The sequence below is a fragment of the Ambystoma mexicanum genome, chromosome 7q (genome assembly GCF_040938575.1).
Source record: "Ambystoma mexicanum isolate Mex_15411 chromosome 7q, UKY_AmexF1_1, whole genome shotgun sequence".
Lineage (NCBI taxonomy): Eukaryota > Metazoa > Chordata > Amphibia > Caudata > Ambystomatidae > Ambystoma > Ambystoma mexicanum.
Window position 1 is genome coordinate 644,747,437 of NC_090941.1, and position 21,732 is coordinate 644,769,168.

At 45.2% G+C, this 21,732-nt stretch overlaps 1 protein-coding gene across 2 annotated transcripts in view; it reads right to left on the reverse strand.

The window, feature by feature from the left end:
• LOC138528519 (cilia- and flagella-associated protein 337-like) overlaps nucleotides 1-21,732 on the reverse strand; it is an 875,503-nt gene that overhangs the window by 545,915 nt on the left and 307,856 nt on the right. For both annotated transcript variants that reach the window (XM_069640251.1, XM_069640252.1), the window contains one exon: nucleotides 11,447-11,690. In XM_069640251.1, coding sequence (XP_069496352.1) covers nucleotides 11,447-11,690 — 244 coding nt within the window. The remainder of the gene's footprint in view (nucleotides 1-11,446; nucleotides 11,691-21,732) is intronic.

The following is a 21,732-nucleotide window of genomic DNA, read 5'->3' on the forward strand; positions in this document are numbered from 1 at the left end:
CCAGGACACTAAATGCAACATGACAACTAATAAAATAAACCAACCGAGTCTACACCATCAACAATACCACAACCAGAATCAGGGAAAAACCGGAATCCAACACCCTCTACATGCCATACATCACCAAAAATAATTGGAACACCGGATGGGTACCTACACAATTCACCACCCGAAACTAACCGAAACCAACCAACCCACCATAAACCTTATCAGTCTACTCGACTAAGAGACTAATCACCAAAGAACCACACTACCCAACTGGTTCACCCAGGACAAATGAACCAGTAACAGAAACCCAACCGACAACACACCGAACCAAACAAACAATACAAAAAACTACCCGAAAGGGAAATCAAACAAACCACACTGCAGCCTTCTCAACGTTAGATCCATGGCAAAACACTCAACAGAAATCCATGTCCTTCTAAGCGAAGGAGGTCTGGTTGCCAGACAACTATAAAGCCATTGCGAATTAAGTGATACCGGACAATTATAAATTAATACACACCAACAGAGAAAACCGATGAGGAGGCGGAATCGCAATCATACACAAAGAACACACCTGAGTCTCTCAGCTCATCACAACCAATGCAGAAGACTATGAATCCCTCCTCATCAAGATAGAACTCAACAACGAAGACCAACATAGTATTCCACCTGATCTACAGACACCTTCTTACAACCCCAACTTTGCGCAAGAAAATGCGGCTGCCATTTTATCAACCCACCACGACAACCTAGTCACACTGGAAGACTTCAACATATGATTAAAAGAAGAAAACAAGTCCACAGAAAACTCACTCTGCGCACTCCTGGAAACTTTGCATTTCAAGCAAATAGTAAATGGATCCACCCACGACGCTGTACACACCCTGGATGCAATTTTCTGCAGGGAAGGACAATGCACATCTACGCCACCTACACCAATAGTATGGAGTGACCACTACTTAATAACATTCTACAACATCATCCCAAACCCACCTACTGGCCAGAAAGGAAATACTACATACCAGCAAGAAAAGAAACTGGAAGAACCTAGACCTAGAGGCTCTAACAAACCTCTAGACTCAATACTTCCAATTGAAACAGAACTCACCGAAGCAACCATAGGCACTGCAGAAGACACACTCAACAATTGGATCACCAAGGGCCTTGACCAATTGGCACCAGTTAAAACCTTCAAAGCAACACCAGATAAACTAGGAGCAAAATGGTTCACAGAAGAACTGAAAGAACTAAAAAAAAAAACAACCGCAAAATGGAAAATAATTGGAGAGAACAATACACCCAAGGAGACAAAATAAAATACCAAAGACAGCTCAAACTATACAAACCAACAATCCTCAAAGCAAAAAAGTTCTACTATGCCACAAGAATAGAATCATCAAACAATCCACAGAAAGAACTCTTCTAAATCATCAAAGAGATTAAAAAAAACGTATTCCTGCAACAATTCCATCATCCCGACACAAGCACTTCAAGACAAAATACCCAACCACCTGAGATTAAAAAAAGACACAATCCGGGAGACCATCAATCTAGCCTGGGCAAATACAACCACGACTGCTGGATTGCAGGCACCGGGGGAAACACAGATTACAGCAAAACTCACATGCCTAGAAACAATCACAGAAGAAACCTTCGCCACACTGATCAAGGACACCAACCTTGCAGGATGCCTAAGGGACCTCTGCCACCCTGACATCTTCAAAGGAATCGTCAACCATAGAAGCCCGTTGACACATTTCCAGAACCTAATGAATCTATCATTCAAAAGAGGAATATTACCATCCGCCTTCAAATCAGCATTAAATTAAACCACTGATAAAAAATCAGTCAGAAAGTACAGAAGATCCGAGCAACTACAGACTGATATCAAACCTGGGCTAAACAGCAAAGTTCCTAGAGAACTACATGTATGAAATCCTTCTTAAATACATCAAAACAAACGGACGACTCGACCGTTCACAAGTTGGCTTCAGACCAATGAGAGGAACAGAATCAGCACCCTATCAATAGGGACGATCTGAAAATAATCGTGGACGACGATGCCCAATCGGCCCTCATACCATTGGACATATCAGCGGCATTTGACACCATCATCCATACAACACTAATAAAATGATTGATTGAATGTGGCATACAGGAATTGGCACTAAAGTGGCTTACCTCATTCTTAACAAACCGAACCGAAAGAACCTAACTACCTCCATTCACCTCAAACACCAAAAATATATCCTGCGTAGTCCCACAGGGATCCAGCCTCTCTCCTCTGCTTTTCAACATCTACACGTGCCCACTGATGAAAATCATTTGAACCCACATACTTACCGCCTACAACTACACAGATGACACACAACTGATTGTGAAAACAAACAGAACCCAAGAACAAAACAACAGCATCAACAACTGCCTTACAGACATCTACATTTGGATGACAAACAACAACCTCAAACTGAACCTGAAAAAAACTGAAATAATTTTCTCACCTGCAGGATTCAACAGAGGGAACACACAACTGGACTGGCCCATTGGCATGGGAACGCAAGCAAAGACTACCAACGTAGAAAATAGCCTATGAATACTCATGGACAACAGACTATCCCTGGAACCGCAAGTCAATGCAATTGCCAAAAAATGATTCTTCCTCCTACGACTGCTCAGAGGATTACTACCCTACCTCTCCTTCACCCACAGAACCCTCAAAAGCATATCCCTGACACTCACAAGAATGCACTGTGCAAACAGCCTCTACCTAGGAATGCCAGAAAGACTCACCAAGAAATTCCAAAGGGTGAAAAATACAGCAGTCCGGATCCTATTAAGACTAATCAGAAGACACCACATCACTCCAGCACTGAAAAGCCTACACTGGTTACCAGTAAAAAAGCACATCAAATTGAAAGCACTCTGCATCACCCACAAAGCTTTGCACAGACAATGAGCTGAATTCTTCCAAGACAAGATTAGCCGCTATCACTTAGGAAGGGAACTAAGATCAAGCAATGACCTACAAATAGAGACTTAACACTAAGAAAAAAGGAAATTCCACGGAACAGCATTTTCACCTTTAATTGCTAACATCTGGAACACAATGCCCAAAGAAATTAGAACCACAGAAGACCATATTGCCTTCAGGTAACTACTCAAAACCTGACTATTCAGCAGGCAATGACAACCTCGAAGAGACACTGGAAACAACAACACCACAGACAAATAACTAGAGACAAAGAACCACAAACAAGAACCTGGCTAGAAACCGTCAAACAGCAACCAAAGAGCCGCACCAGAGGCTCCAACAAACCGGACGACTTATTAACCCATCTTCCCCTTCCTGCTGCTCCAACAGAACTGACGCCACTACACCATACCTTGGACTAGCCACACTACACATAAACAAACCAAGAAACAATACGATATTCATGCACAGCAGCTGTAGATGCTGAAGCGCTCCTAGAATGAACCACCATGTAGTCCATAAAACCATCAACAATGCAATTACATACCAAGATACCAGATTATTTTACAGCTATGGCCACCCGTGACTCTGGATCCCTTATGGACACTATCTAACCAGTGCACACTAACACAAAACACTACCACACACCCGAGGCACTAAATCTTACCCATACAGTAACAAAGCAAAAGGCCTCTCGCACGAACTCCCACATGCAAAACAACATTCACAGATGCCAGTTCCTCCTGGTTCTGAACCTATCCTCTCACGCTAGCCCCACTAAGCTACCCACACCCCTCTCTTGAAGAGCCACACAAGCACCTGGAGACTGCCGCTGGGTGGTAGCGGTGCACAGTATAAAACAACATAACATAACATATTGTCAGGAATCCCTTCACCCCACCCTGAAAGGTACTTAGAATAATTTCCAATACTCTGTATACAAGTCATCAAGAACTGACTTCTCTTTTCCTGGATGTAAAAGTACTGTGACAAGGAAGATGAGTGGAGTAATGAAAATCGATAGAGGCCAGAAGCACAAGTTGTGCTCTAGTGGTTGCGAGGGCATACTTGATGCCAGGACATTTAAATTACAGAGCCAGTTGACAGAGGAGAGATGCTGGCTGTGATAATCTCATAGTCTCGGCAATGACCTAGGGACCGCTATACTGTGGAAAATCGGTGGAGCCAACTGGCTCACGGAGGAGGCAGAGGAGAGCAGATTGCAGGAGCTGGCCCGCTGTGAGGATGCCATTAGAGGAAAGGAAGGGAAGACTTCCTGGCAAACGCAAGCACTGAAAAACAGCCTCCATGCCCCTCGAGCACTGAGAAACCGAGAGCAGTCAAGCGGGAATGACGAGGGATGTGGAAGCCACAAAGCCAAGGCAGCAGACCCAGGAAGAAGAATTGGACTCTGAAGAGCTGCTGCATGCTTACTGCGGGAGAACTGATGCATGCCACAGAGATCTGGAGAGTCCACCCAGGGGAAGTTGGGACACCAGGGCATCTTGGATACCCTAGAGAAAGGCAAATATGAGTAAATGAAGCATTTGAGAAAGAATGGGAGACTCTATGTCTCATAAAGAGACATAACGGAATGAATACAAAATATTGTCAAGTTTGCAAGTGGGTCCAGTGAAACATATGCGAAAGTCCTGGCAGGAGAATATACCAGGCAGATTCAATATGCAAGTGTGTTAAATGAAGCCCAAAAGAAAGTCCTGGCAGGAGAGTATACAAGGAAGATTCAAGTTGCAAGTTTGTTAAGAGTTGTACAAGAGAAAGCCCTGGCAAGATAGTATACCAATCAAAGTCGAGTTGAACAATGTGTAAAGCAAATCACACGAGGGAGTCCTTATAAGGATACATCAGGTATAGCCATTGTATTGAAATCATACCAAAGAGGAGAAGAAACCTGGCAGGTGAGTAAACCAGGTTTCCGAGCAAAGTTAAGATTAACAGCCAAGTTGCTTTGCATACAAGTTGTTTTGCTGACCAGCAAAAGCCCAAGGAAAATTCATATCCTTAAAAGTGCAATGAAGAGAAATCCAGGGAAGGGAGTCAACCAATGGAACTGTGGACTTCATCCATCTTGAACTTTTGTGTTGGAGTTATGTCTTTGTTTTCCTTTTTGAACATTTGTACACTTTTCAAGGACAAAGACATTCCCCTTTGCACCTTAGAGTTAATGTATAGATTGTGAGGGCCAGGATAGTATTTCAGACACAGGACGTTTCTGCTTTGGACATTTTGAGATTGGACAGACCCTTAGTTTTGTTTTAGGCAGGGGAATACTTCCTAGAACAGGGATAGTGAGGCATTTTCCAACCCCTTTTTGTTTCAATAAAAGTGTGTGGCCAAGACTATGGGTTCTCTGTGTCAGTGTCTCATTCCTGGCACCTCACAGTACCGTCCTAGTCAAAACTCCTACTCTATCCCTGTCACTTAAACACAAATCACTAAGCTAACAGAAGAGTGTTTATTCGGACCCAGGAGAATGACTCCCTTGTCCTGGGTAAAAGTCTCTCACAGTTCGTGTTTCACAAAGTTCCACAAATATCAAGGGACTCGGAGAATGGCTCCCTTCTCCTAGTTGACAACCCATTTTTCTCAGGCTTTTCTTGACTTGAACGCTGTCTTTCAACTTTCTTCCGCCGAGACGAGGGAGAGATACTCCAAGCTTTCCTTGATTCTTCAATGTTTTCTAAAGTAACTGCAGTTTTAGATTCTTCATCAATTCTTTAAGTTCTCTCCATGGAATTAGTATTCTCTCTATTTGAACACTGTCCTTCAACTTGTCCCCATCGGGATGAGAGAGAAACTCCCAAGCTCTCCTTTACTTTTCAATGCCACATGGAACTGACCAGGGAGTTGCATCATGAAATTATCTACTTCTCTCTTGTCTTTTGGTTTTGCATTCTCAAGTTTTTCCGCTCCCCCCACGGACTTACTGCCATTCCTGTTACCTTCTCTCTGGGAACTCTTTACCAATTTCACCAGGGGTCACGACTTTCTTCTTCTGCTCTTCTTCGGCCAGCTTGACTTCGCTCTTTATTACCATTGGTAGTCTGAGCGCAAGTTTCAGACCAGACGGTCCACCCGTTACAGGTTGCGCAACCACCACAGTTCCTCATACTTCCCATGCAATTGCCTACGCGACCCCAAAGTAGGCTAGTGTCGGCAGACTCGGTGTGGTTCTTGGACTGCACGGTCCGTCCACCACAGGTCACGCCAAAATCCACACTGATTCTCAACTTCAGGGTTGTTGACTCTCTGCCAACAGACAAGACACTTTCCTGGCATCCCTTAGTTTGTTCTCGTCACTCCAGACTGATACTTCGATACATCTTTTGAATGCCGTGTTCCAAATTGTATGTTCTTTGGTGGCCTCCCAGCTCACTGACATCTCCTTCTGGAGGTTGCTTTCCTTGACTTTCTTTTCTGTTTAGCTTAAGTAGCTGGGACTGCCCCAACGTAACATCAATTTGATTGACAACAGCAGGTCGAACACTCGTCATGCCTGACAGTAGCGTTCCTGGGCTTTTCTTTGTCCCAGCACCTATCATAGTGAGACTGTCTGACACATTATAGTAACACATCATCTCTGACTCTGCCATAGGTAAGGAAGGATTGGGTGTTGTTTGCTACCATGTGGGGTCGGGAGATAAAGGGGCCATGTCCCAGATGCACGTCCTTGTCCCCAGGAGGGAAGCCCCCACCAATGAGATCTTCCTGCATGTTACGACCCTTAGGGGGCCTATTGGTTAGAGGCCTCTCCTCCCTAATCTCATGGAAAGGGGCTCCCCTGTGGGAGAAGCAACGTCATCTGGAGGATTGACACACAGTGCTCCGCTGCTCTCAAGCTAGGTCTGTGCTTTAAACAATAAAAATCAAATAAAAAATGAGTTGTGACAGAAAGGTATTTTAAGAAATGATGCTAGTAACAGTACGTACGAATTTGTTAATTAACAAACTGTTTATTTTAGGGGAATGAACAGATTTCTTTTTTGAAAATTACATTTTTATTGGCATTTTCAAACATCAATCATTTCACCATCGTGAATAATATTTAACTCCAGAAATTCTCCCTCACACACCCCCCTGCACGCACTGTCAATATTTTTCACACCTCTTCCGTCCGAATAGTGGTGTTCTCTATCCCTCCCTCTATTTTCCCAGTACAGGTTATCAGCCATATTTGGTAAAGAAAGGCAGTCACATCCCTTAAATGTTGGTCCATGTTAAATCCAGGAGATGTGTCAAGTATTCCATATCATTGATGGATTTCGCCTTCGGAACAGAATTTTATACTGTATTATAAGTATGGCTTGTTATTATATTCACCAGATGCAGATGTTAAAAGAAATGCTGCAAGCAACTCTTGATTACAACGTCTTCATGTTCGATGGCAACTACTATCACCAACAACAAGGAGTGGCAATGGGTTCGAAATATGCCCCAGCAATCGCTAATATGTTCATGGGGATGTTAGAGGATAACACAGTTTACACAGACAGTCAATATAACGAGCACGTGATTCTGTGGGCCTGCTATATTGACGAAATCCTTTTGATCTGGAAAGGTGACATGGATCTACTTGAGCAATTTACATCCCGTCTGAACCAGAACAGGTATGGGATCCAGTTTACGTCACAAATGAGTACATCAACTATTGATTTTCTGGACCTTACAATATATGTTAAAAACAACATTTTGTACACGAAGACGTTTCGCAAACCTACCTAGGTAAATTCAACGTTGTTTGGGACAAGTTGTCATTTACAAAGGGTTAAGAACAACATACCAGTAAAGAGCAATCACAATATGCAGCAGAATGTAATAGAACAGAGAGACGATATGAATCCGCACATATATGGTTGAGCTACTACATGAAATTGATGCACATGGTAAGGAGCAACATTTAGTATCTCACATCCTTTTAACACTCACTTGCAAATTTGTTAATCTAAATCTGTTACATTATTAGATGCATTTACACATGGATATTTTTCTAGTTCTGCATTTTTAACTTTCAACATACAGGTTACGTTAACAGGGAACATCAAATATATTAATTCAAGTAAAATACATTTATATATATGTGTTCGCTGGTATCCAATTCACCCAATTTAATTAATTTAATCTCAGAACATATATTTTTTTCCATTATCGGAATTGTCAGGCACTAGTGTGCTCATTGCTCCCCGTTCTATACTAGGAACGATTTCTGATTAGCATCATAATATCTGAACCATGTTTATGGTTGTGCCACTTCACATTTCTTATAGATCCTCATTTTCAATTCAGCAGCATCACAACAGCAAAGGGGTTTGGGCATAGCAACGCATTTCACTTGAATAACATTAGTCCTGTCCCAAAATATGGCTGCCAGGGTCATGGCGACAAAGGTAGGACTAACTGGTTGCCATGGCACCTCCTGACAACACAAGCCCAGCTTTCATTTTATGGCTCTGATCGGCACGCGATGCAGTTTAGCAGACGTCGCTCAGGAGCTGCTTCATTACAGTATGTGTCCTGCATGAGGAGCAATGTATTTCTGTTTCAGTAGATTATAGTTTAAGCGGCACTACACTTGTGAATGCTGGCATTATAGGAGCGTGGTCTCTTTTAAGTGAATGGCTTCTGCATGTTTGGGCAGCTGTAAAGGTGCAAAGTAACTTGATACTTGATTAAAGATAAACATGTGTAATGATATGATATGATACAATATGATATGGCATTTGTAACGCGCCTATACACAAGTGTTTCGAGGTGCGACGAGGCAAGGGAGGGGGAACAGAAGGAGGATAGACAACGATCCTACTAGGCCAAGTGTCATTTGGATTGTGCAAGTGCAAGGGAAGGGGAAAGGGATAAGTGCGTGGGAAACGGGGAGGGGAAAGTGCAGTACATGGGAAAGTAGAATAAATAAGATAATAGAACGGCCGGAATTAAGGCAAGTGCAGGTAAGAGCAGACATAACTGCTGGTAGGGGACTGTGGGGATACAGAGCAACAGTCACCAGGTGCGGGGGTTGCCAGAGAGGCAGTGCAGATGTGCAGTAGGCGGGGTCAGGGCCCGAAAATTAGAAGGGTGGCCAGGTAGCCAGTGCAATTAAAAACAGGAATTCAGCAAGGGAGAAGGGGAGAGAAAGCAGAAGCAAATAGGAAGGTTTTGAGGTGCTTCCGGAACCGGAGAGGGTTCTCCTCAAGTTTCAGGGAGGCAGGAAGGCTGTTCCAGAGGGAGGCCACTGCCGAAGAGAGAGCTCTAACACCAACTTGTTTCTTGGAGAAACGACTGACCCTCAGGGAGTCGGAGGCTGATGAGCGAAGAGCTCGAATAGGGAGCTATTTGGGAAGAGAGTGTTGAAGGTATTGCAGCCCCAGGCCCCCAAAAGCCTTGTGGACAATGCAGAGGGTTTTGAACTTAATCCTTGCAGCCACTGGGAGCCAGCGCAGAGATTTCAGTCCTGGAGAGATACGATCCCTGGGCTTGAGGCCAAGGACAAGTCTTGCAGTCCTGTTCTGGATAAGTTGCAGAGGGTGGAGAGTGGAGGCAGGCAGATTTAGATAGAGGCTGTTACAATAGTCCAGTCTAGAGAGAACCAGAGCTCTGGAGACGATGAGCTTCTGGGGGAAGGAGAGGAAGGGAAGAATACCTCTGAGTAGGTGTAGCTGGTAGTGTGACTTCTTAGAGATGTCGGAGATGTGAGGAGAGAAGGAGAGTGTGGAGTCGAAGGTGACCCCAAGGTTTTTTGCCTTGCAGGTGGGAGCAGGAAGAGGGCCAAGGGAGGCTGGCCAGAGAGCTGCAGGGAAGGGGGAGTGGGTGTGCCAATGAGTAAAATCTTAGTCTTACTGGCATTAAGGCAGGGGTCATTGGTGGTACACCACTCCTGGATAGCAGACAGACAGTCAGAGATGAGGGAAGGAAAAGAGGAGGCAGAGGGTAGCCTGAAAATGAGCTGGGTGTCATCCGCATAGCACTGAAAATTAGGGCAGAGAGCAGCGATGCAGTGGGCTAGGAGTGCCAGGTATTGGTTGAACAGCCAGGGAGAGAGGTTAGATCCCTGGGGGACACCACAGGGAGAGAAAAAGATATCAGAGAGGAAGGACCCCAGTTGGACCTGGGAAGGTCAGTCGAGAGGAAAGAGGTCAGCCACGCCAGAGCCTGGCCAGTGATACGCAGGTTATCACGGAGACGGTTGAGCAGGATGGCGTGGTTGACAGTAGCAAAGGCAGAAGAGAGATCAAGCAAAATGAGGACACACAGGGTGTTGGAGTTAAGGTTGGAGAGTAGGTCTTCACAGATGTTCAGGAGAGCAGTTTCCGTGCTTTTGGCAACTCTGAAGCCAGATTGATGGATCAAGGCCATAGCCGGGCACTCACACATTATATTGGTCTTTTTTGCAAGTGTGATGCAAGCGCTATATTACTGATATGTTTCGTGTCCTACAGCTGTGATTATAGTTCATACTTAAACATTTTCTTTTCTGACGCACTCACCAATAAGAGATCAGAGCAAGCAGACATTAAACAGCAATGCTTAAGTGCAAGGTTAATAGTGTGCATAATGGGAAAGTCAGCAAACAGCTAGCAGGGAATCTGCGCTTTGTTGCGTAGCTTTGTTAGTTAATTGCAGTTATGTTTTGTTTAGGGATTTAACCCGGTTATTACTACGACAACAGACCGCATAACACAAATATATGTGTCACAGAATACAGGTAAATGATCAATTAATTTTTAAGAGTTTCAAGCTTTGATTATGCTTGCAATGGGAATAATGGTAGCACATGTTGGTGCCTTATGTAAGGCAAATGATTAGATTTACCTAAAGCACCTGGGCGGGGGAACAGCCAATCAGGTTCATTGGATCCCGGGCTGAAACTGCTAATCTCAGGCCATGTTCCATGAAACCTAAAGGCTGCTTCTCCCGCACCGCCATCTTTCCGCCACCATTCCTTATCTTTTATTTTTCCGTTCCCTCATCCCACTTACCTCTTTTCGCGATGGACCCTCCACCGCTGTGTTGCTGCTGCCACTCAGTGGCCACCATGGACATTGAAGAGGGTCTCTGTATGGAGCCCCGTCTTCCACCTCCATGGTGGCCATCTTGAGACAGTATTTTCATTCAATGAATGGGACACGTGTACTAAAGATACAATTTTCTTAGCACCCCTGGTTTTCCGGATTGGAAATCCAGGGTGCTAGTAGCCGTAAGCACTGGTTGCAAGGTCTGGAATGGGTGTTTGCATGTCGGGGCCATTAGCACCGGTTTCAGCCCTTGGAAAGGATGCTTAACGCTATATTACATGCTTGTGTTATGCATTTGTCAATAACTACTTGTTTGCAGGCATTGTTCACACTCACACATGAGAAAAAAGACTTGGAGAATCAGCCTCAGAGTGGGTAAAGAAAAGCAGAAACTGGAAATGTGATAAGACCATTTCTCTAAAGGTATTATGAACATTCTTCTAGTTTCACGGTGCCTTACCCTGGCATGTAGGGGTTCCACATGCGAATGATTCTGTCGATGCCACCTGTCACAATGAGATTGTTGGCTTTACAGAAAGCAAATGTTTTCACTCCTTTGTAGACTCGAAATACAGTGTGATCTCCTGGAGTTCTCCTTTGTGGTGATCTCTGCAACACTGGCCCTCTTTTCACTTTCAACTCTTTTCCAGAGTCCCTGATGTCCCTCATGTGTTGTTCAACATTTGTGGTTCCAATGGTGCACCCTGAAAGATTAAAGCAGTTGCTTAAAGCTAGTAATTGCCCTCTTATGTCTTACCGCTTTGGCCCACTTGTATGTTATAAAGTTCTCTAGTATGCACATCTTACAGTCACACCCTTCTCTGCCTTACTCATTGGCTCTTTATTCTCCATCGCCTTTTTCAACCTGACTACAGTCTTTTCTTTGTAGCATAGATGTTTTGTTTTTCCTTAGTCTAGTTTGTAGTTTTGGCTAATTGACTACTGGGCATTTGTTATGTATATAGCATGCGCTCGAGGGGTACGTCTTGCTCCACGCCAAACATTCTATGCTGTGTGTAACCTTCCACATTCAAAGTAGTGTGCTGCAACAGGAAATAGACAGCAACGAATAACTGGTATATGACAGCAATATCTGCCAGACGATACAAGTACCAAACCAAATGATGGTAGAATCTGGGTTTGATTTCGATACCATGTACATTATGAATGTGTGGCAAATGCCTGATGCCCATATCAAAATCAGAAACTATTTACTTTTTTAGCACTTGACAAATGTTAAAGGGTTTGCATAGCTTTCAAACATTTTTCTCTTCTCATGGGCTAATCCATTTAAACCGTTCTCCAGACCACTGGTCTTTCTCCACTTTCTGCACATGGAAAACAATACAGTAGGCCTCTTATAACCCTGCCGGTCCGGTAACAGCGGTGCCGGTAAGCCTACCAGCACCATTGTTACCGGACCAGCACAGTACGACTCTGTGTACGGGTGCCGTACCACCCTCCAGGGTCAGACCTGCCAGGCAGGACAGCACCCGCTCGCAGAGTTCTCACAGGAGCACCGGCAACGTTGTTAACCTTGGTGCTACTGCCAGTTAAGGGACTGGTTCCCCCTTTGGAGGATGCGGTTCAGCACCACGGGACACCTGGGGGCGGGCACTTCAATCTACAGCTCTTTGGTGCCACATAAGCTGCACCTCCTGATCATTGGTGGACTGGATGACACTGCCATGCTAGACGCTCTGCCAATGCCCTTTGGGGTGCCTCATTTTAGTGGTTATTCAGATTCGAGACGACATCCTGCGGAGGCCCAATAAGAAGAGGGCCTGCTATTGAGTGAAAGTGACCAGCCTTGCAAGCTCGAGCGGTGCTCCTGTGGTGCTGCAGGTGGCACAGATGGCAACTGTGGCTACACCTCCAACCTAGTGGCACTGAAGTAACCTGGTCCAGCTGGGCCCCTATGGAGGGCATGTAAGCTGTCCCTTGATGATGTACACTGGAGTCGCAGCCCATGGAGATCACGGAAGGAGAAGCGGCTGCGAGTTAGAAAGGCATCTCCCTGAGCATACTAATGGTGCTTATGATCAATGGACAACTACATTGGGGCCTTGGGCCAATCCAGAGGGATGACAAGTTGTAGATCTGGATGTCTTTGGGCTATAACTTGTGGAGGGTCCTTGGGTTTCCCCTGTCTGCCACCTTCCCATACAAGGTGACCACTCCCAGATGTTAATCGCTTTTGGGATTGCAGAGACATGGAGGAATCTTCTTCTAAGTACATGTTGAGAGACTGAGACATTGTTATGCATCGACGGCGGACTTGGTCGGTTTGGCACCGTTGGCGTCACATCTCGTCAACATATCGCTTTAAACCCAAGTTGACGTATAGTTCTTCCAAAATGGCGCATCGAACTGAAAGTAACAGTCTAGTCCTGCAGAATGGTGGACAAGAGGCTCCTCCCTCTTTCCTGGAGACGGTACATCTGATGCAGAAGCCAGGAGGAGGGTGCGTTGCTACTGCTTACTGTAGCTACGTTACGTGAGTAATCGAATAGTTCCGAACTTTCCTCCTGCTTCCCTACCTTTCCGCAACTCCTCTGCTTCTTACCTTTCAACTCCTTTATATTTCCAGGTTTTCTTTTCCTCCGCGCCCACCGAGCGCAGAGAGTACTCCCACGGCCCCAAGCTTATCGCAGGAACCCTTTCAAGCAGCGTTCTCCGTTGTTAAGGAAGATTCTTTTCAAGTAGGTCGCGTACCTCATCAGATACTTGACTCCCATCAGGCTACTTTTTGCTGTTAGTAATTCTCGACCCTTTCAGGTTGTGTTCCTTTCTGCTAACGAGGATTCGTGGTATCAGACTACATTTCCCATAACCCCTTCTCCACAAGTCACGAACCTTGTCCTCGTCAACTTAGGTAAACTAAACTCCTCAATAGGTATTCTGAGTAAGACTTCCTACTCCCTTCTTTCAAACCTCTCTTTTTCCTTACTCTTTTACCCAAAGGAGTCAAGCGTGTTTCAAACAGCAGGACTTCCCATCCGTCTATTCTCCCGTTCTAACAGAAATACAGTCCGGAAAGGTATCCTCATTTCCTATATCCTTTGACATACCTTTCCATCAAAAACATCTTAGTAATTCTCTCCTTATATTATAGTTACCTCCACGTGAAGTAGAATACACCTGCTAGACATTGGGGATCAAACTACGCTCTCTAGCCACGCACCCCAATTTCTATTGACCAGCGCTCTCAAGCAGCCCAGGGTTTTTTCCCTTTCGAGGGTTTCCCTGCTGTGGTCTCCAAGAGCTTTAATTACAAGCGCGAGGAGAGTGCGGCAGGTGAACTTTCATCACTTCCTGCAGCTCCGAAGACAAGGTAGGCTGTACTTTGATTGTGTTACCCATCGGCCAACATCAAGAGTGAGAAATAGATCATTTGATTGGTATCCTATAAGTTTTTAACAGATAGCAACGCCCGATATCACCTAGTGTTGGCGGTTGGAGAACGCAACCGAGTGTAGCCCTACTATGGAGCAACAAGTGCAACAGTTGGTTTCTGCCATGCAAGCATTATCGGCGGAAATGCAACAACTTAAACAAGAAAATCTCAGTTTACGTCAGACTATAGGGCAGTCAGGACAGAGTTCAGGGGTTCCCCCGGGTCCCTTGCCTTGTGGCAGATTTGATGGAAACCCACATATGGTGAGAGAATTCTTAGAATCCTGCACAGTCCAATTTACTTTCAAAGCAGCGTTTTTTCCTACCGACAGGGATAAGGTAGGTCACATGATCGCCCAGATGACGGGAGCCGCTTTGGCATGGGCCACTCCTCTTGTGACCAACAACAATCCCATTCTCGACTCTTATCCCGCCTTTTGTAATAGTGTTAAAAGTATGTTCGGGAGACAAGAAGTTACCATTGTATCCCAAGAGAAGCTATTGGATTTAAAACAGGGAAATCAAGATATCCTAACATATATAACCAAATTTAAACAAATGGCTGCAGGCACCTCTTGGGCAGACGATGCTCAGATCACCATATTTAGGCGAGGTCTTTCTGAGGAACTTAAAGACGAGGTATCCAGAGTAGCGAGACCACACAACATGGCCGAATTCATTTCCTTAGTAATGCAACTGGATTTTCGTCTACAAGAACGGAATAAGGAGAGAAGGAAGGGACGTACTTTTAGACAGCTGACAGAAGGTGGTACTTCCTCAAACAAAGGCACTTCATCTGAAGAACCTATGCAGTTGGGGACTACCAGAGGCCCCCTTTCGGCAGAAGAACGAGTTAGGCGAAAGACACAGGGACTTTGTATGTACTGTGGTTCCAACACCCATACTGTGAAAGAATGTACTGTGGCTCCACAAAGGAAGCCAGGAAACGCCAAAGCCCGACCGTAAAGGGAACGACGGGGCAGGGCTTTCTTTCAGTTACCGGTTCCCTACTTAAGAAGGAGTCTCATCCTCCCAACTTCATCAATAATTCCATGGTGGTTCTTGAAGTATCCTTGTCTTGGAATAACATTAGATTAGAGAGAGTATCCGCATTGATAGACAGTGGCGCTGCAGGTAACTTTATAGATGACTCTTGGTCTAGAAATCATGGGTTACCCAGAGAAACCAAACACGTGGAAATCCCAGTTGAAAGTGTAGATGGTAGTCCATTAACATCTGGCCCTATTAAGGAACAGACGTGTTCCCTTGGTCTTCACATATCTGCCCACCAGGAGATAGTGGTCCTTGATATAATTCGCACTGCACATTATCCGATCATACTCAGACTACCTTGGTTGAGGAGACACAACCCATACATCAACTGGTCAGCGGGTACGCTTTTTTTGGGTTCAGAACATTGTGTTCATCACTGTCAAGAAACGAAAAGATCTCCAGATGACAGCATTTCCAGCAAGATACTTAATCAGGTTTCTTCAATACCCCCAGAATACCAGATGTACCAGTCAGTATTTTCTCAGTCAGAATATTCATCTCTCCCACCACATCGAAGGGACGACTGTGCTATCGAATTGCTTCCCGACTGTCCCTTGCCCTTCGGTCGCATGTATATCCTATCAGCCAAAGAGAAGGAAGCCTTAAAAGAGTACCTTCATACCCATCTACAAAACGGTTTGATCACGGAATCAACCTCCCCAGCGGCCGCGTCTTTGTTTTTCATTCCAAAGAAGAACACAACGGAACTTCGTCCGTGTATCGATTATAGAGGACTAAACAAAATCACAGTACCTGATAAGTACCCCATGCCGCTTATACCAGACATCTTGGAGGCGATCAGAGGAGCCCAAATCTACACTAAACTCGATCTATGGGGTGCGTATCATCTGATTCACATACGTACTGGAGACGAATGGAAGACAGCGTTTCGAACGCCCTTTGGACATTTTCAATATCGTGTAATGCCCTTTGGCTTGGCAAATGCCCCCGCAGTCTTCCAAAGGTTTATGGATCATGTCTTTTCAGACATTTCTCTTCATTATGTTATCGTCTACTTAGACGATATACTGGTGTTTTCTCCTTCCTTGTCCGAACATATACGACATGTGCGTGAAGTCCTACATCGATTACAACAAAATCACCTATTATGTAAACTGGAGAAATGTGAGTTCCATCAAACAACTGTCGCCTACTTGGGTTATATTCTATCCCCTCAGGGTATCGCTATGGATCCAACAAAAGTGTCAGCCATCATTGAATGGCCCTCACCAAGATCGGTAAAGGATATCCAGAGATTCCTAGGTTTCGCAAATTTTTACAGGCGCTTTATACCCCATTTTTCTAAGCTTACCATGCCTTTAACTCATTTGTTGAAAAAAGGAGTTGCCTTCAATTGGTCTTCTGAGACACAAAGGTCTTTTCAAGACCTGAAAGGATTGTTTACTGCTGCACCTATCTTATCGGTCCCTGATTAAAGGAGACGTTTCATTGTGGAATCCGATGCTTCTCATCACGCCATCGGCGCTATTCTTTTACAACCGGACCATAGAAACAATGAGAAACCCATCGCCTATCTTTCCAAGACTCTGACCCCTGCGGAACTGAACTATACAGTCCTCGAGAAAGAACTCTTGGCCATCAAACGTGCCTTTGAGGAATGGCGCCATCTCTTATTAGGAGCATAACATCCTGTTGAGGTGAGAACGGACCATCAAAACCTCTGCACCTTACAATACGCGCAAACCTGCAACAGCAGACAAGCGAGATGGGCACATTTCTTTTCTCCTTTTCGCATCGTTTTCACCTTCATTCCAGGAAGAAACAACCAAAGGGCGGACGCACTATCTCGACGGGATCCCTGGGAGAAGACAGCTTTTCAACCTGAACCTTTGTTTCCCAAGGCGCTTTTCATTTCAGTCCTCCATAACTTCTTGCAAAGGATGAAAGACCGAAGCAAGATTTGGGTCCCTTCTAACCCCGAGATTATCGCACGACATGGTTTTACACTTAGCAAGGGATTGCTGTTCAAAGATGAAAAGATGTTTGTTCCGGAGGAAATCCTGCAAAAAGAAGTCTTACGACTCTGTCATGATTCTCGTGTTGCTGGACATCGGGGTTTTGTAAACACTACAGAATTGATCCAGAGACATTTCTGGTGGCCTTCTCTGCAACAGGACGTACGACTATACATCAGTTCCTGCCCGGTCTGTCTTCAAACCAAGTCATCACGTCAACCCCCCATTGGTGAATTGACTCAAATGCCACTCCCCAATAAGCCATGGCAAATAATCTCCACTGACTTTATAGTGGATCTCCCTTTGTCAGAGGGTTGTAACACGATTATGGTCACAGTTGACTCTCTGACCAAGATGGCTCATTTTATTCCTCTCTCTTCCGTACCTTCAGCAAGTACGATGGCTCGAATTTTTCTGGACCGTATTTTTTCATTGCATGGACTCCCTGATACTATCATATCAGACCGTGGTCCGCAATATACCTCCAACTATTGGCGCCACCTGTGTAACGCCTTAGGGATCTCACGAGCCCTGAGTTCGGGCTACCACCCACAAACCAATGGGCAAACCGAGCGTCTCAATCAGACCCTAGAGGGTTACCTCAGATGTTACATATCGTCGGCCCAAGACAATTGGAAGGAACTTCTACCGTTAGCAGAATTTGCGTATAACAACGCACAACATTCCGCAACCCGTTCCAGCCCCTTCTATTGTACATATGGATTTCATCCGTCAGTATTTCCTGCTTCTCTACCTCAATCCCTGCCTATTCCGAATTTGGAGAAACTCGCTGACGGAATCCGACAGGGACACGCCAAAGCGGTTACGGCCCTACAAGCTGCCCAAGAAGCAAGCAAGAGGCAAGCGGACAGACACCGGACTCCAGCACCGCTTATAAATATCGGAGACAAAGTATGGTTGGCAAGCAAGTTCCTGCCCAGAAGACTGGTCCCTTCCAAATTGTCACCTAAATTTTATGGCCCATTCACTGTATTGGAAAAGAAGGGAGCAGCGGCTTATCGTTTACAGTTACCCTTGTCATGGAGTTGCATTCACCCTACCTTTCATGTGTCTCAATTGAAACTGGATGTGAGGAGTCAATTTCATCCTAAACACTCTGGTATGCCTCCCCCTGTTTTGCTAGACTCTGCCCCTGAATACGAGGTGTCGGGAATTTATGACGCCCGCTACTATTGCGGGGTTCTTCAATTCCTGGTGGACTGGAAGGGATATTCCGTGGCTGAGCGCTCTTGGGAACCCGCTTCAGCGGTTCATGCCCCGCGCCTGGTTCGCTTGTTTTACAGAAATCATCCGGGCAAACCGGGGGGTTCTTCCCTTGGAAGGGGGCATACTGTTATGCATCGACGGCGGACTTGGTCGGTTTGGCACCGTTGGCGTCACATCTCGTCAACATATCGCTTTAAACCCAAGTTGACGTATAGTTCTTCCAAAATGGCGCATCGAACTGAAAGTAACAGTCTAGTCCTGCAGAATGGCGGACAAGAGGCTCCTCCCTCTTTCCTGGAGACGGTACATCTGAAGCAGAAGCCAGGAGGAGGGTGCGTTGCTACTGCTTACTGTAGCTACGTTACGTGAGTAATCGAATAGTTCCGAACTTTCCTCCTGCTTCCCTACCTTTCCGCAACTCCTCTGCTTCTTACCTTTCAACTCCTTTATATTTCCAGGTTTTCTTTTCCTCCGCACCCACCGAGCGCAGAGAGTACTCCCACGGCCCCGAGCTTATCGCAGGAACCCTTTCAAGCAGCGTTCCCCGTTGTTAAGGAAGATTCTTTTCAAGTAGGTTGCGTACCTCGTCAGATACTTGACTCCCATCAGGCTACTTTTTGCTGTTAGTAATTCTCGACCCTTTCAGGTTGTGTTCCTTTCTGCTAACGAGGATTCGTGGTATCAGACTACATTTCCCATAACCCCTTCTCCACAAGTCACGAACCTTGTCCTCGTCAACTTAGGTAAACTAAACTCCTCAATAGGTATTCTGAGTAAGACTTCCTACTCCCTTCTTTCAAACCTCTCTTTTTCCTTACTCTTTTACCCAAAGGAGTCAAGCGTGTTTCAAACAGCAGGACTTCCCATCCGTCTATTCTCCCGTTCTAACAGAAATACAGTCCGGAAAGGTATCCTCATTTCCTATATCCTTTGACATACCTTTCCATCAAGAATATCTTAGTAATTCTCTCCTTATATTATAGTTACCTCCACGTGAAGTAGAATACACCTGCTAGACATTGGGGATCAAACTACGCTCTCTAGCCACGCACCCCAATTTCTATTGACCAACGCTCTCAAGCAGCCCAGGGTTTTTTCCCTTTCGAGGGTTTCCCTGCTGTGGTCTCTAAGAGCTTTAATTACAAGCGCGAGGAGAGTGCGGCAGGTGAACTTTCATCACTTCCTGCAGCTCCGAAGACAAGGTAGGCTGTACTTTGATTGTGTTACCCATCGGCCAACATCAAGAGTGAGAAATAGATCATTTGATTGGTATCCTATAAGTTTTTAACAGACATGGAGAATAACAAAGAAGCAAGCCAGAATAAATGGCTATGCTCAGCAGATACCCAAATGGCCTGTCCCGGCCATGCAGGAGGACTCACTTGCAGGAGTCAGTGCCCCTAATAACCGTATTGCAGCAAGCTTATGCTTTGAATGCATTGAAATCCAGTGTGGTCATATTGAGGCAGAAAATTGACACATTATCCCAGAAGGTGGAATTTTCTTCACACCAGCTGGACAAATTAGGGTGCCGAGTTACAGAAGCTGAAGGTAGAGTTGGAAATGTGGAACACAACCAATCTTGAGAAAGATGTGGCATCTTTTAAAATTGAAATAAAAAAGAACGATTTAGAAGGGAGGTCAAGGAGAAATAGTTTGATTGTCCTTCCAGAAGCTACCTCAAAACATGACAAGTTACAGCCTTTCCTTGAATCTTTTGTTTTAAAGATACTAGACAACCCACCAGTCTCCGAGCAACATATCATAGAGGGTGTACAGACCTCCAGCTAGCAGACCTTCACCTGGGGCCCACTGCATCTGATAATATTGCGTCTGCAGAACTATAGGGACAGAGACTCACTTATTGAGGCTGTGAGGTAAAAAGAGAGCTGAGATTTGAGGGTACCACCGCATCACTGTTCCGAGGATTCAGTTCATCAGTCCAAGTCACCAGCAAGCATTTCCCACAAGCTAAGAAGCTCAGAGATCAATACAATATGCCATGGTGTTCCCGGAAAAACTCAAGATTATGCTTGATGAGCGAACAGTCTTCTTTGTCACATAGGAGTGGGACACTTTCTGATGAAGAGACCACACTGCCAAAGGGGGTGTATGTAGTGGTGGAATCTGAGTCAGGGAGATTCGAACAATCCCCTGGGAGAGTGACCCTTAAGGATGCCAGACACACTGTCTCGGGAGGCTAGCTCAGGGACAACGTGCTTACCTTGGAAGCAAGATGACACGGAGCACCACCGGTTAGATCCCCGGGTCCGCACTTAGAAACCTCTGGGTATTAAGCGTGTTATAAATAACCTAACCTATCATATCACATGAAAAAGCTAAGCAAACGATGATGGTGCAATACAACATAGGAAGTGGTGAAATGTCATTGGCTTTTCGGACAGCATATGGCATTCGTTTTTCAAGTCAAGGTTGTTTGGGTGGGGTTAGCTGGTCATGTTGGGGGTTCGGCCTGGGCAGTATGGTATTAGAGGGATTTTCCTTTTCTTTGTGGCATATTATTTATTGGCACAAGTTCACCTGCATATACATTCCCTGTATTAGATTTTTAAATAGAGGCAGAAATGCAAACTTGGTTCTTCTAGGTGCCGTGGGTTTTGGTGGGGATAGGTGTTCAGTGACTACTATGTCCTAGAATATCAGTGATTTCAAGGATGCTCAAAAGTGTAGGCCGGAAATGGAGTACACAAAGCAGTACCAGGCTGACATCCTGTTACTCCAGGAGACACATGTGTATAAGACTGAGGTGGGTCACTATCGCCCAAAGGTGCAGGGAGCATGAGTATTATACCTTGTAATATGCACGTTCCAGGGAAGTGGCGACTTTTAGCCATCAAGAAATGGATTTAAAGCTGAGGTCACAAAGCAAGATGAGGGCCGTCTTCTTCGTTTCTTCAGAGGGGGGGTGGAACATGAATGGTGGCAGTTAATATAAATTCTCCAAATCTTTAAGACCCTGGGTTCTTCACACACATGACAGCACTGTTACTTTGACTGTGTAATCATCTGTGAGGGAGGATTTTAATATGGCCTTAAGTCTTCACTTGGACAGATTTACAAGTTCCAAGTACCG